General features: G+C 44.9%; 3 protein-coding genes across 3 annotated transcripts in view; 1 reads left to right on the top strand and 2 right to left on the bottom strand.

Moving 5' to 3' along the window:
- Window positions 1–12,680, top strand: part of CIDEC (cell death inducing DFFA like effector c) — a 46,468-nt gene that overhangs the window by 1,488 nt on the left and 32,300 nt on the right. The gene's annotated exons all lie outside the window — the stretch shown is intronic.
- Window positions 2,595–3,885, bottom strand: LOC123238169 (protein jagunal homolog 1). The gene has a single exon (XM_044665620.1). It carries the CDS (start codon window positions 3,517–3,519, stop codon window positions 3,130–3,132), a length of 390 nt encoding a protein of 129 aa, XP_044521555.1. The 5' UTR covers window positions 3,520–3,885; the 3' UTR covers window positions 2,595–3,129.
- On the bottom strand, window positions 7,453–9,708 carry LOC123238096 (protein jagunal homolog 1-like). Its single transcript, XM_044665488.1, has 2 exons — window positions 9,496–9,708; window positions 7,453–8,450 (listed from the first exon to the last, which is right to left on the bottom strand). Exons 1-2 carry the CDS (start codon window positions 9,582–9,584, stop codon window positions 7,988–7,990), a joined length of 552 nt encoding a protein of 183 aa, XP_044521423.1. The 5' UTR covers window positions 9,585–9,708; the 3' UTR covers window positions 7,453–7,987.

The following is a 12,680-nucleotide window of genomic DNA, read 5'->3' as shown; positions in this document are numbered from 1 at the left end:
GGCAGATACCAGAGGGGTTGGCCATTCCCTTCTCCAGTTCATTTTACAGATGAGGAAACTGAGGCAAGCAAGGTAAAGTGACTCGTCCAGGGTCACACAGCTAGTTAGTGTCTGAGGTTAGATATGAATAGGGAGGATGAGTCTTTATAACTCCAGGCTTGGCGCTCTCCCCACCAACACCTGACCAGGTTTCTGCTACTTTCCAGCAAATGACCTCCGGGACTTGTCATTTTCTGGCTCTGGGCATCCCTTTCCTCAGCTGTAAAACCAGGGAACTTGGACTTCTGGATTCTAAATTCTAGGATCTCCAGTCCTATGGCTTCACCCCTCAACCCCTGATGATCATCAGTACCAAGCAGTGCCTGACATATGATAAATGCTTGTTGAATGATTTAATGAAGGCCGGCTGCTCTGATGGAGGAGTTTGGGGTCCCTATCCCCTGGGCTCAGAAATGGGGAAGACAGCTAGGAATGAATGGTGTTGGAGGTCTTGAAGCATTAATAAGCAACTAGATTTGGCTGTTGCCCATAAATGGAAGGAGTGAAGACAAGAGAAAAAGGGTGGATATCTGGGTGGAGCACAGGCAACTATGACTTTTATACAATAGCAGGGATTGTTGGTAGGTGTCAGTAAAGAGGAGGAAGGAAAGGAAGGGAATGAACATTTGTTATCACCCATTAAGGACCAGGCACTGGGCTAAGCACTCCATAAATACTATTTCATTTGATTTTCACCATAACCCTGAGAGGCAGGTGTGGCTGTTATCCCTGTTTTACAGTTGAGGAAACTGAGGCAAACAAGGGTAAGTGATTTGCCCAAGGTCACAGAGATAGTAAGTAAGAGGCCACATTTGAACTCAGATCTTCCTGACTCTAGGCCTGGGGGTCTCTCCATTGCATGAACCAGCCACCTGCAACCAAGGCTTTACAGTTAGGAGAATGCTTTCTCAGGGAGGAGAAAGACTGTCTCTATAGGAACTCAGTAGTGAGCTGGTTCCCCTTTCAAAGATGGTGCCTCTTTATGTCATAATCAAAAGGTCCAGATTTCATACTCTCACTTTTACTTAGAGATCAAGCCCAGGTCCTCGACCCATGTATGATCTGTCTAAGAAGGAATTAGGAGGGCCCCAAGCCTCTCCTCTACAATCATACCAGATCCCGAAATAGCAACTCTCTGACCATCAGCTTTCATGAGATCTAAGAGCAGCCACATTGAATGCGAAGGGAAAAGTTTGCCTAGTGTCTATCACTTTGACACTGGTCCCATTCATCTAAGCAGAGCCTTTAACTCTGATCTTCTGGAAGGCACCCAAGTCTTAGAAGACTTAAGTTTAAGAAATCTCAGCACAGACCCAGCTCCTAGTCACCTCCATAGGATGGATCTCCATCTTTTGCTAAGACTGAATTAACTAAGGGTGACAAGTAATCTGCCATTTTGCTTTTGAAATATGTTCTGTGATGTTTGATCATTATTCACTTGATTAATAGGAGTAACGTCTGTTATAAAGGAGGCTTCTACTTAGGGAAGGCAATTAGGTAATAACTGAGGTAGAACAGAATGCATCAATAAAATATTTTTAAAATCATGTCTTTCAATTAGGTAATAACTCTTTTAATTCTCAATTCCCTATTCATTCCCAAACCATTGGAATGCTCAAAAAAAAACTAGTTTCTTTTCCCCAAAGTACTGTACAATACTTTGTTCATAAAGCTTTACAATCCAAGAACCTGAAGTACTTTCTAAATGCAAAAAAGGTTGTCATAGCTAGCATTGTGCATTTTAACTGCATTTTCATTTTTAAAAATTTTACAATACATATGATTATACATACATTTCTTTTTGTAACAAATAACCACCTGGAATTCCCTCCCCTTCCCTTTCATGCTACCACCTCCCTCTAAGACCTGGGTAAGCAACCTTGGCTGAGGTGTGCTGACTCCACCCTTCTCTAGTTCTCATCATTATGGTCTGGACAGCACAATTAATGTTGTCTCAACTAATTTCGTGTTAATTTCATCTGCTCCACTGGATGGTAAGCTCGCCTCAAGACTTTATCAGTTACTTTGTCCTGTTAACATCACAGCCCAGTGATGAGCACAAAGTAGGTGCCCCCCAAATGGCAGCTGATTAACCAAAATATTCCATTAAAAACACTTCAAATCTCAAATGAGATTGTGGATGAAAGGCACTCTGAAAACCTTTTAGCACTAAATAAATGCAAGCTGCTATTTTTTCCCCAATATTCTGAATTGAAATCTCCTGTATTTCAGATGTCAAGAGATTAAAGCACTTGTTCCCATGGTGACACAGGAAGTCAGCAGCAGGGCTTGGAGACAAGGTACCAGGCTTCCCTATTTCCAGTTCCCTATTATATCACACTGGCTTATTTTTCAAGATCTCATGCATTTTTTCCCCTTTTTATTTAGAACTATTCCTATATAAACAGTAGGGCATAAAAGAGGATTGTACACCCAACAACAGGTTTCTATTATTTCCAGTTTGTTTTTCTTCATTTCACCCATTTCTAAGAACAATTTTGGGAATGTGTACTTCATGTTACTCCAAATGACATCAAATACAAAGCACAAGGAAGTCAGGTAATGGTTGAATTTTATTGAGTTCCTTTTTTGAGCCATGCTTCTTGGAGTCAGAGACCAGAGCCTACAGATATTTCCTTCCCAAAAAGTGTGTTATCTGATTCATGACCAGCTTCTGCTTAGTCTCTGCTTGTTTTCATGGCTATAGGAAAGGAGTTGAGGGATGGAAAGGAGTAAAATGGATGACAGATAGGAGAAGAAAAGGATAATCCATCTCTAAAAGGAATCCAGAAAAGCCAAAACCCCAGGGGCTCAAGCCACAGCATTGGATCATCCAATCCTGATCAAAGGGAGCCCCATCCAACTCCCAGCCCTACATCAACACAGCCTTTCAAATGCAGTTTTCAAAAAGGTTTTCTGGAATTTTAGCTTCATGTGCACCAGCTGTCAACCGTATTAGGCCAGTGGCGTGGAGAATATTTCAGGACCAGTCCCTCTACCCTCCCTCTCTTCTCAATTTGAGGGCCAGCATCCCCTCTCCCCTCCCCCAGCCCCAACCCCAATTACAGCCCATAGTCCATATGACAATCCTCATTTACGCTTCTTCTCTTGTGTACTGGTGAACCAAGAGTCCAGTAGTTTCTTACTGTAGTAGAGCTGCCAAGCATGCACCTGGACAGCTACTACCAGCACCAGGTACATAACAGCGACAGCAGAAATGCCAAAGATGACTCGGTATGCCTTGCCATGGAGGTATAGCTGCTGTGCGGCAGGAAACATCTCCATGGTGCCATAGATAAGAGGGGCAATGGAGAAAAGCCCAGTGCTGATCATGGAGAGCACCAAATAGCTTATGTTGTTTCGGGGGAATGAGAGTAGGCCAAAGCCAGAGGGCACGATGCTCAGCAGGTAGGGGTATTCCCATTGGTAGGGCATAGCAACTTGATCATATGACAGGAGCTTCAGATGCCCCACACACATCTGGGCAGCTAACAGGAGCCACAGGCCTATATGAATGTAGATCAGCCTCTTAATCTCAGTCTTGAACGTAACACTGTGGGACAGAGCAAAGGAAGAAGGGTGTATTTAGTATCAGTGGATGCTGAGATCCCACTTGGGGAAAGGCTCTTTGCCTAATATATAAACTTGTCTTCACAGTTTTTATTTTCCTCCTGATTCTGTATTTCAACTTTATGCTTGGGTGAGAATGAAACTAGGGAAGAGATGTAGAAGCAAGACTGGGAGGTCTGCAGTGGCATGCTTATCCTATACATTGAGCCAGGTCCAGAGACCTGGGTTCAAATCTGGCCTGGACACTTCTTAGCTGTGTGACCCAGGGTAAGTCACTTAACCCCCACTGCCCAGCCCTTAGGGCTCTTCTGCCTTGGAAACAATGCAAAGTATTGATTCTAAGACAGAAGGTAAGAGTTTAAAGAATCTAAGGGTCAGGTTTGGATGGGTCATTAGATGGAACTTCAGAGAGGTAAGGCTTTACTATGCCTGGGAATAAGTAGGTGGTGCCAATCTGTTAGGAAACCTCCACTTCCCTAATGGAATGTAAACTCCTTGAGGTAGGATCTGTTTCCTTCTGTGTATTTTCATCTCCAGTGACTAACCCAAGGCCTGGTGAATGGCAGGTATTTAATAAATGCTGGCTGATGATAATTAGAGGATCAATTAATTGGGAGAGGGGGGCCTTTGGAAAGCACCACATCTTGCCTTCTCTTTTAGACTGTAAGGGAGGGGGAGAAGGGGGGGAGGTTGTTTGCAGCTAACACTGACCTGGAGTTTAATGGGTTTTAGGGGAATGAATGGAGAGACGGCAGTCTGGGTCTAATGGATGGGGGGGAGGGGGAAACCCAAGTATGGGTCAGAGGTCACGTGTTTGAACGGGGGAAGATGGCCAGGGGTGACTTTTAAAACGGGCACAGGATGAATGGAGGGGGACTCTGGGTGTCCAAAGGGATCCGCCTCCAAGGGGGAGGAGCTCGAGGCAGGTTCCNAAAGGTGGGGGGCCGACAAGGTTCCATCGTGTGTGGGGACCCTGCCGCCCCACAGCTTCCTCCTTCGAGGGCCTCATTCACGCGCCCCATTCACGCGCTCTTGGCCTCCACCTTTCACAGTCTGGGGACATTTACCGGGCTGTCTATCATCCTGAGAGGATGGGGAGTCTGCTGAGGCGGCTGAGAGAACAGAGAAACTTGGGGCGGAGTGGTGCAAGAGCCCTCGATCTAGACCAGGGTCATTGGGGTCCAAATCTCGTTTGTGCTTTGTTGTTCCCTCGTGTCCCATTCCTTGGGACTCCATTTGGAGTTTTCTCGGCAGATACCAGAGGGGTTGGCCATTCCCTTCTCCAGTTCATTTTACAGATGAGGAAACTGAGGCAAGCAAGGTAAAGTGACTCGTCCAGGGTCACACAGCTAGTTAGTATCTGAGGTTAGATATGAATAGGGAGGATGAGTCTTTATAACTCCAGGCTTGGCGCTCTCCCCACCAACACCTGACCAGGTTTCTGCTACTTTCCAGCAAATGACCTCCGAGACTTGTCATTTTCTGGCTCTGGGCATCCCTTTCCTCAGCTGTAAAACCAGGGAACTTGGACTTCTGGATTCTAAATTCTAGGATCTCCAGTCCTATGGCTTCACCCCTCAACCCCTGATGATCATCAGTACCAAGCAGTGCCTGACATATGATAAATGCTTGTTGAATGATTTAATGAAGGCCGGCTGCTCTGATGGAGGAGTTTGGGGTCCCTATCCCCTGGGCTCAGAAATGGGGAAGACAGCTAGGAATGAATGGTGTTGGAGGTCTTGAAGCATTAATAAGCAACTAGATTTGGCTGTTGCCCATAAATGGAAGGAGTGAAGACAAGAGAAAAAGGGTGGATATCTGGGTGGAGCACAGGCAACTATGACTTTTATACAATAGCAGGGATTGTTGGTAGGTGTCAGTAAAGAGGAGGAAGGAAAGGAAGGGAATGAACATTTGTTATCACCCATTAAGGACCAGGCACTGGGCTAAGCACTCCATAAATACTATTTCATTTGATTTTCACCATAACCCTGAGAGGCAGGTGTGGCTGTTATCCCTGTTTTACAGTTGAGGAAACTGAGGCAAACAAGGGTAAGTGATTTGCCCAAGGTCACAGAGATAGTAAGTAAGAGGCCACATTTGAACTCAGATCTTCCTGACTCTAGGCCTGGGGGTCTCTCCATTGCATGAACCAGCCACCTGCAACCAAGGCTTTACAGTTAGGAGAATGCTTTCTCAGGGAGGAGAAAGACTGTCTCTATAGGAACTCAGTAGTGAGCTGGTTCCCCTTTCAAAGATGGTGCCTCTTTATGTCATAATCAAAAGGTCCAGATTTCATACTCTCACTTTTACTTAGAGATCAAGCCCAGGTCCTCGACCCATGTATGATCTGTCCAAGAAGGAATTAGGAGGGCCCCAAGCCTCTCCTCTACAATCATACCAGATCCCGAAATAGCAACTCTCTGACCATCAGCTTTCATGAGATCTAAGAGCAGCCACATTGAATGCGAAGGGAAAAGTTTGCCTAGTGTCTATCACTTTGACACTGGTCCCATTCATCTAAGCAGAGCCTTTAACTCTGATCTTCTGGAAGGCACCCAAGTCTTAGAAGACTTAAGTTTAAGAAATCTCAGCACAGACCCAGCTCCTAGTCACCTCCATAGGATGGATCTCCATCTTTTGCTAAGACTGAATTAACTAAGGGTGACAAGTAATCTGCCATTTTGCTTTTGAAATATGTTCTGTGATGTTTGATCATTATTCACTTGATTAATAGGAGTAACGTCTGTTATAAAGGAGGCTTCTACTTAGGGAAGGCAATTAGGTAATAACTGAGGTAGAACAGAATGCATCAATAAAATATTTTTAAAATCATGTCTTTCAATTAGGTAATAACTCTTTTAATTCTCAATTCCCTATTCATTCCCAAACCATTGGAATGCTCAAAAAAAAACTAGTTTCTTTTCCCCAAAGTACTGTACAATACTTTGTTCATAAAGCTTTACAGTCCAAGAACCTGAAGTACTTTCTAAATGCAAAAAAGGTTGTCATAGCTAGCATTGTGCATTTTAACTGCATTTTCATTTTTAAAAATTTTACAATACATATGATTATACATACATTTCTTTTTGTAACAAATAACCACCTGGAATTCCCTCCCCTTCCCTTTCATGCTACCACCTCCCTCTAAGACCTGGGTAAGCAACCTTGGCTGAGGTGTGCTGACTCCACCCTTCTCTAGTTCTCATCATTATGGTCTGGACAGCACAATTAATGTTGTCTCAACTAATTTCGTGTTAATTTCATCTGCTCCACTGGATGGTAAGCTCGCCTCAAGACTTTATCAGTTACTTTGTCCTGTTAACATCACAGCCCAGTGATGAGCACAAAGTAGGTGCCCCCCAAATGGCAGCTGATTAACCAAAATATTCCATTAAAAACACTTCAAATCTCAAATGAGATTGTGGATGAAAGGCACTCTGAAAACCTTTTAGCACTAAATAAATGCAAGCTGCTATTTTTTCCCCAATATTCTGAATTGAAATCTCCTGTATTTCAGATGTCAAGAGATTAAAGCACTTGTTCCCATGGTGACACAGGAAGTCAGCAGCAGGGCTTGGAGACAAGGTACCAGGCTTCCCTATTTCCAGTTCCCTATTATATCACACTGGCTTATTTTTCAAGATCTCATGCATTTTTTCCCCTTTTTATTTAGAACTATTCCTATATAAACAGTAGGGCATAAAAGAGGATTGTACACCCAACAACAGGTTTCTATTATTTCCAGTTTGTTTTTCTTCATTTCACCCATTTCTAAGAACAATTTTGGGAATGTGTACTTCATGTTACTCCAAATGACATCAAATACAAAGCACAAGGAAGTCAGGTAATGGTTGAATTTTATTGAGTTCCTTTTTTGAGCCATGCTTCTTGGAGTCAGAGACCAGAGCCTACAGATATTTCCTTCCCAAAAAGTGTGTTATCTGATTCATGACCAGCTTCTGCTTAGTCTCTGCTTGTTTTCATGGCTATAGGAAAGGAGTTGAGGGATGGAAAGGAGTAAAATGGATGACAGATAGGAGAAGAAAAGGATAATCCATCTCTAAAAGGAATCCAGAAAAGCCAAAACCCCAGGGGCTCAAGCCACAGCATTGGATCATCCAATCCTGATCAAAGGGAGCCCCATCCAACTCCCAGCCCTACATCAACACAGCCTTTCAAATGCAGTTTTCAAAAAGGTTTTCTGGAATTTTAGCTTCATGTGCACCAGCTGTCAACCGTATTAGGCCAGTGGCGTGGAGAATATTTCAGGACCAGTCCCTCTACCCTCCCTCTCTTCTCAATTTGAGGGCCAGCATCCCCTCTCCCCTCCCCCAGCCCCAACCCCAATTACAGCCCATAGTCCATATGACAATCCTCATTTACGCTTCTTCTCTTGTGTACTGGTGAACCAAGAGTCCAGTAGTTTCTTACTGTAGTAGAGCTGCCAAGCATGCACCTGGACAGCTACTACCAGCACCAGGTACATAACAGCGACAGCAGAAATGCCAAAGATGACTCGGTATGCCTTGCCATGGAGGTATAGCTGCTGTGCGGCAGGAAACATCTCCATGGTGCCATAGATAAGAGGGGCAATGGAGAAAAGCCCAGTGCTGATCATGGAGAGCACCAAATAGCTTATGTTGTTTCGGGGGAATGAGAGTAGGCCAAAGCCAGAGGGCACGATGCTCAGCAGGTAGGGGTATTCCCATTGGTAGGGCATAGCAACTTGATCATATGACAGGAGCTTCAGATGCCCCACACACATCTGGGCAGCTAACAGGAGCCACAGGCCTATATGAATGTAGATCAGCCTCTTAATCTCAGTCTTGAACGTAACACTGTGGGACAGAGCAAAGGAAGAAGGGTGTATTTAGTATCAGTGGATGCTGAGATCCCACTTGGGGAAAGGCTCTTTGCCTAATATATAAACTTGTCTTCACAGTTTTTATTTTCCTCCTGATTCTGTATTTCAACTTTATGCTTGGGTGAGAATGAAACTAGGGAAGAGATGTAGAAGCAAGACTGGGAGGTCTGCAGTGGCATGCTTATCCTATACATTGAGCCAGGTCCAGAGACCTGGGTTCAAATCTGGCCTGGACACTTCTTAGCTGTGTGACCCAGGGTAAGTCACTTAACCCCCACTGCCCAGCCCTTAGGGCTCTTCTGCCTTGGAAACAATGCAAAGTATTGATTCTAAGACAGAAGGTAAGAGTTTAAAGAATCTAAGGGTCAGGTTTGGATGGGTCATTAGATGGAACTTCAGAGAGGTAAGGCTTTACTATGCCTGGGAATAAGTAGGTGGTGCCAATCTGTTAGGAAACCTCCACTTCCCTAATGGAATGTAAACTCCTTGAGGTAGGATCTGTTTCCTTCTGTGTATTTTCATCTCCAGTGACTAACCCAAGGCCTGGTGAATGGCAGGTATTTAATAAATGCTGGCTGATGATAATTAGAGGATCAATTAATTGGGAGAGGGGGGCCTTTGGAAAGCACCACATCTTGCCTTCTCTTTTAGACTGTAAGGGAGGGGGAGAAGGGGGGGAGGTTGTTTGCAGCTAACACTGACCTGGAGTTTAATGGGTTTTAGGGGAATGAATGGAGAGACGGCAGTCTGGGTCTAATGGATGGGGGGGAGGGGGAAACCCAAGTATGGGTCAGAGGTCACGTGTTTGAACGGGGGAAGATGGCCAGGGGTGACTTTTAAAACGGGCACAGGATGAATGGAGGGGGACTCTGGGTGTCCAAAGGGATCCGCCTCCAAGGGGGAGGAGCTCGAGGCAGGTTCCCAGATGCAGACGGGTCTCTCCCCTCCCCCACTCCGGACCCCAGGAAGACCACGGGGGGGGGGGGGCGCGGTGCGGCGAGAAGGTGCCTCTCCCCTACCTCATCTGGTAGTGCGAGGCCACGCGCTCCCGGTGCCGATAGTCGCTGCCGTCAGTGCCAGCCGCCCGGGGCCCCGCGCGAGACGCCATCGTCTCAAGTCCGAGCTGAGGCCCGGAAAGCTTGCGTGAAAGCTAGGTTGCCCACCCGAGCCGCCCTAGTTCAACGGGCCTCCTCAGCCGAGCCCGGCCGAACAGAGCCGAGCCGGAGCCGAGTCCTGCCGAATACAGCCGAGCGAGAGCCGAGTCCAGTTCCTCAAGCACTTCCGCCTCCCTGCAGGGGGGGGAACTTCCGGTCTCTCTAGGTGTTTGGAAGACCGACTCTATGGTCGTAACTTGTGCCTGAGTCATCCTTAGCCTTCCGGGTGCTCGCAAGTGGATTTGGGGATGAGGCTGATAATGTTTGCTCTGGAGCTGAGGGAAACTGAGCTAACAGAAATCTTCGTTCAAGCACAAAATAATTTCTGGCTTTGACAGTTTATTCACTTTCGGGAGTGGAAGATGGGGGACAGGAGACAAAGAAAAGGACGGGAGGGCAGCTTAGGTGGCTCAGTGGAGCCAGAGCCAGGTCTGGAGACCGGAGATCCTGGGTTCAAATACGTCCTCAGATACTTCCTAACTGTGTGACCCTGGGCAAGTCATCTAACCCCCATTGTCTAGCCCTGGGAACCAGTACTTGGTATCAATTCCAAGGTGGAAGATTAGGGTTTATTTTAAAAAGATAAAGGCAAGAATGGATAAGTCTTAAGATTTAGAATTGGACTGAACCGTTCTAGATCAACATCTTCATTTTCCTGAGTCAGAGGGGAGGGGAAGTTAGCAGAGCAGAGATCTGAATTCAGATCTCTAGAATGGAAATAAAGCCTCTCATCCTACATTGAATTTGAGCAAGTAACACTGTGTGCCACCACCATCATTTATGGATACCGCCCTCATCTCAAGCCAAATTAAAGTCCTCATGGACCCTAGGGACCTCGGTTTCCTTATGCTTTTTGCTAGATGCATTTTTATAAGTGATTCTACAATTAAAAATCTCTTGAGAGGTTCATCGGTGGTATGGCTTTCACTTAAATTTTTAAAAAATCAACATTTCAACAGAATTGCTCTATATACACTTGCTCCACCTGTTCTTTCTCTCTATAATTATATACAACATGGGTAAAGGACCCCAATATTTATATATTTCTCTTAGCATGCATGCTTTTGGCACTGCCCATGAACAATGTCAGATTTTTCAAAATTGGAGGTTGATTGGATCTGTTGGACAGTGCTGGGGTGTCCCAGAGGAATCCAGTGGTTTTATGGAACCAATCGCTCCATCTTTTAAGGTTTTTCACAGTGTGATTGCTGTAGCAAACTCAGGAGCTACAACTGATGCTTATATTGTTTCCCAGAAGGTGAAGAATGTGACAGAAGTGAGTTTTTACCTGCCAGGCTCCATTTCTTTCTTTCTTTTTTCTTTTTTTTTTTTTTTAAACCCTTAACTTCTGTGTATTGGATCCTTGGTGGAAGAGTGGTAAGGGTGGGCAATGGGGGTCAAGTGACTTGCCCAGGGTCACACAGCTAGGAAGTGTCTGAGGTCAGATTTGAACCTAGGACCTTCCGTCTCTAGGCCTGACTCTCAATCCACTGAGCTACCCAGCTGCCCCCTTAAGGTTCCATTTCTGAGAATGTCTGCTCAGGCTGGACAATGTGGCCACGATGAGCTTTGAAAAAAGAAAGAACAAAGAATGAATCTCTGTGGCTGCTGCCTCAGAACTCCTCTAACAACAATGGGGTGTCAGGATAAAGGCATGGGCTGTCCATGGGCACCAGGATGTAGGATTAGGATAATTGATTGTGGATTCGTTAGTGAGGGGAGCTATATCTCTGGAGTTACTTTTTCTGTGGGTTCTGGTTCTGTCTGCACCTAAAGGAATCTGGACTGAGGCTGCCCGTTTTTTTACCCAGAAGGGAAAGATGCTTATGACTTGGCTAGGGCTAGGCAAATGGGATTAAGTAATTTTGCCTGGGGTCACACAGCTACAAAGTGTCTGAGGTCAAATTTAAACTCTCCCCTGTGCCACCTCGCTGTCCCCTAAACCCAGATTTTTAGAAATTCACTTTAGCAGCTAGAAAATGGCTTCATGTTGTGTCCCCTCACAAAGGGGCAACCCAAAGCCTGCTCTCAGATCCTCTTTTCTACAGTCTTTCTTTTAGGGAAGTCATCAACTCCCAGAGTTTCAGGGATCCTGTTTAATCTTAGATTTACATACTCAGAATTCATTTAAAAAAAAACCAGGCTGTCTCCTATAAATCTGCCCCTTCTCCAAACTTCCTTATTTCTGTTTAAGGCCACCGATGTTTACTCTTACCTTTCACACCAGTTCTGTCTCCTCAATATTTCACATCTGTCTTCTTCTTCCCATTTACATACTTGCCTCACTAGTTCAGGAACTCTTGCCTGGAGTATTTCAGTAGTGCCCTAACTGGTCTTTCTGCATCATCTCTCTCTCCTAGTCAATCCATCCTCCACCTTGCTGCCAAATTGATATACCTTCTGCTTTAAAATCAATACTAAATAGCAGATCCAAGGCAGAATTACAGTTAAGGGCTAGGCTATTGGGGATAAGCAACTTGCCCAGGGTCACATAGCTAGGAAGCTAGAGGTAAGGATTGAACCCAAGACCTCCTATCTCCAGCTCTCTGTATCCCCTGAATCACCTTGCTGCCCCCAAATTTATATTACTTTAAAAAATGTATTTCATTTTTCCTCAATTACATGAATAGTTCTTATAACCATTTTTAAAAGTTTGAGTCAAATTTTCAAATTCAAATATAGAAGTAGATATTGAGTGATAATACATGTGGAATTGCTTATCAGCTGGGGGAGGGGGGAGGAAGGAAGAGAGGAGGGAAAGAAAAGGAATCATACAACCATGGAAAAATTTTTTTAAATAAAAAATTCTCAAATTCAAATCAAATTCAGTTTGAGCCAAATTCCCTTCCTCCTCTCCCCCTTCCCTGAGACAGCAATCTGATATAGCAGTGATTCCCAAAGTGGGCACCACTGCCCCCTGGTGGGTGCTGCAGTGATCCAGGAGAAGTGGTGATGGCCACACTTTTTTTTGTATTACATTCTATTCTGAGTTCAATAAATAGTTTCATAATTTCCAGGGGGCACTAAGTAATATTTTTTCTGGAAAGGGG

This window comes from Gracilinanus agilis, chromosome 1 (genome assembly GCF_016433145.1).
Source record: "Gracilinanus agilis isolate LMUSP501 chromosome 1, AgileGrace, whole genome shotgun sequence".
NCBI lineage: Eukaryota > Metazoa > Chordata > Mammalia > Didelphimorphia > Didelphidae > Gracilinanus > Gracilinanus agilis.
This window is presented reverse-complemented; position numbering and strand designations above follow the sequence as displayed.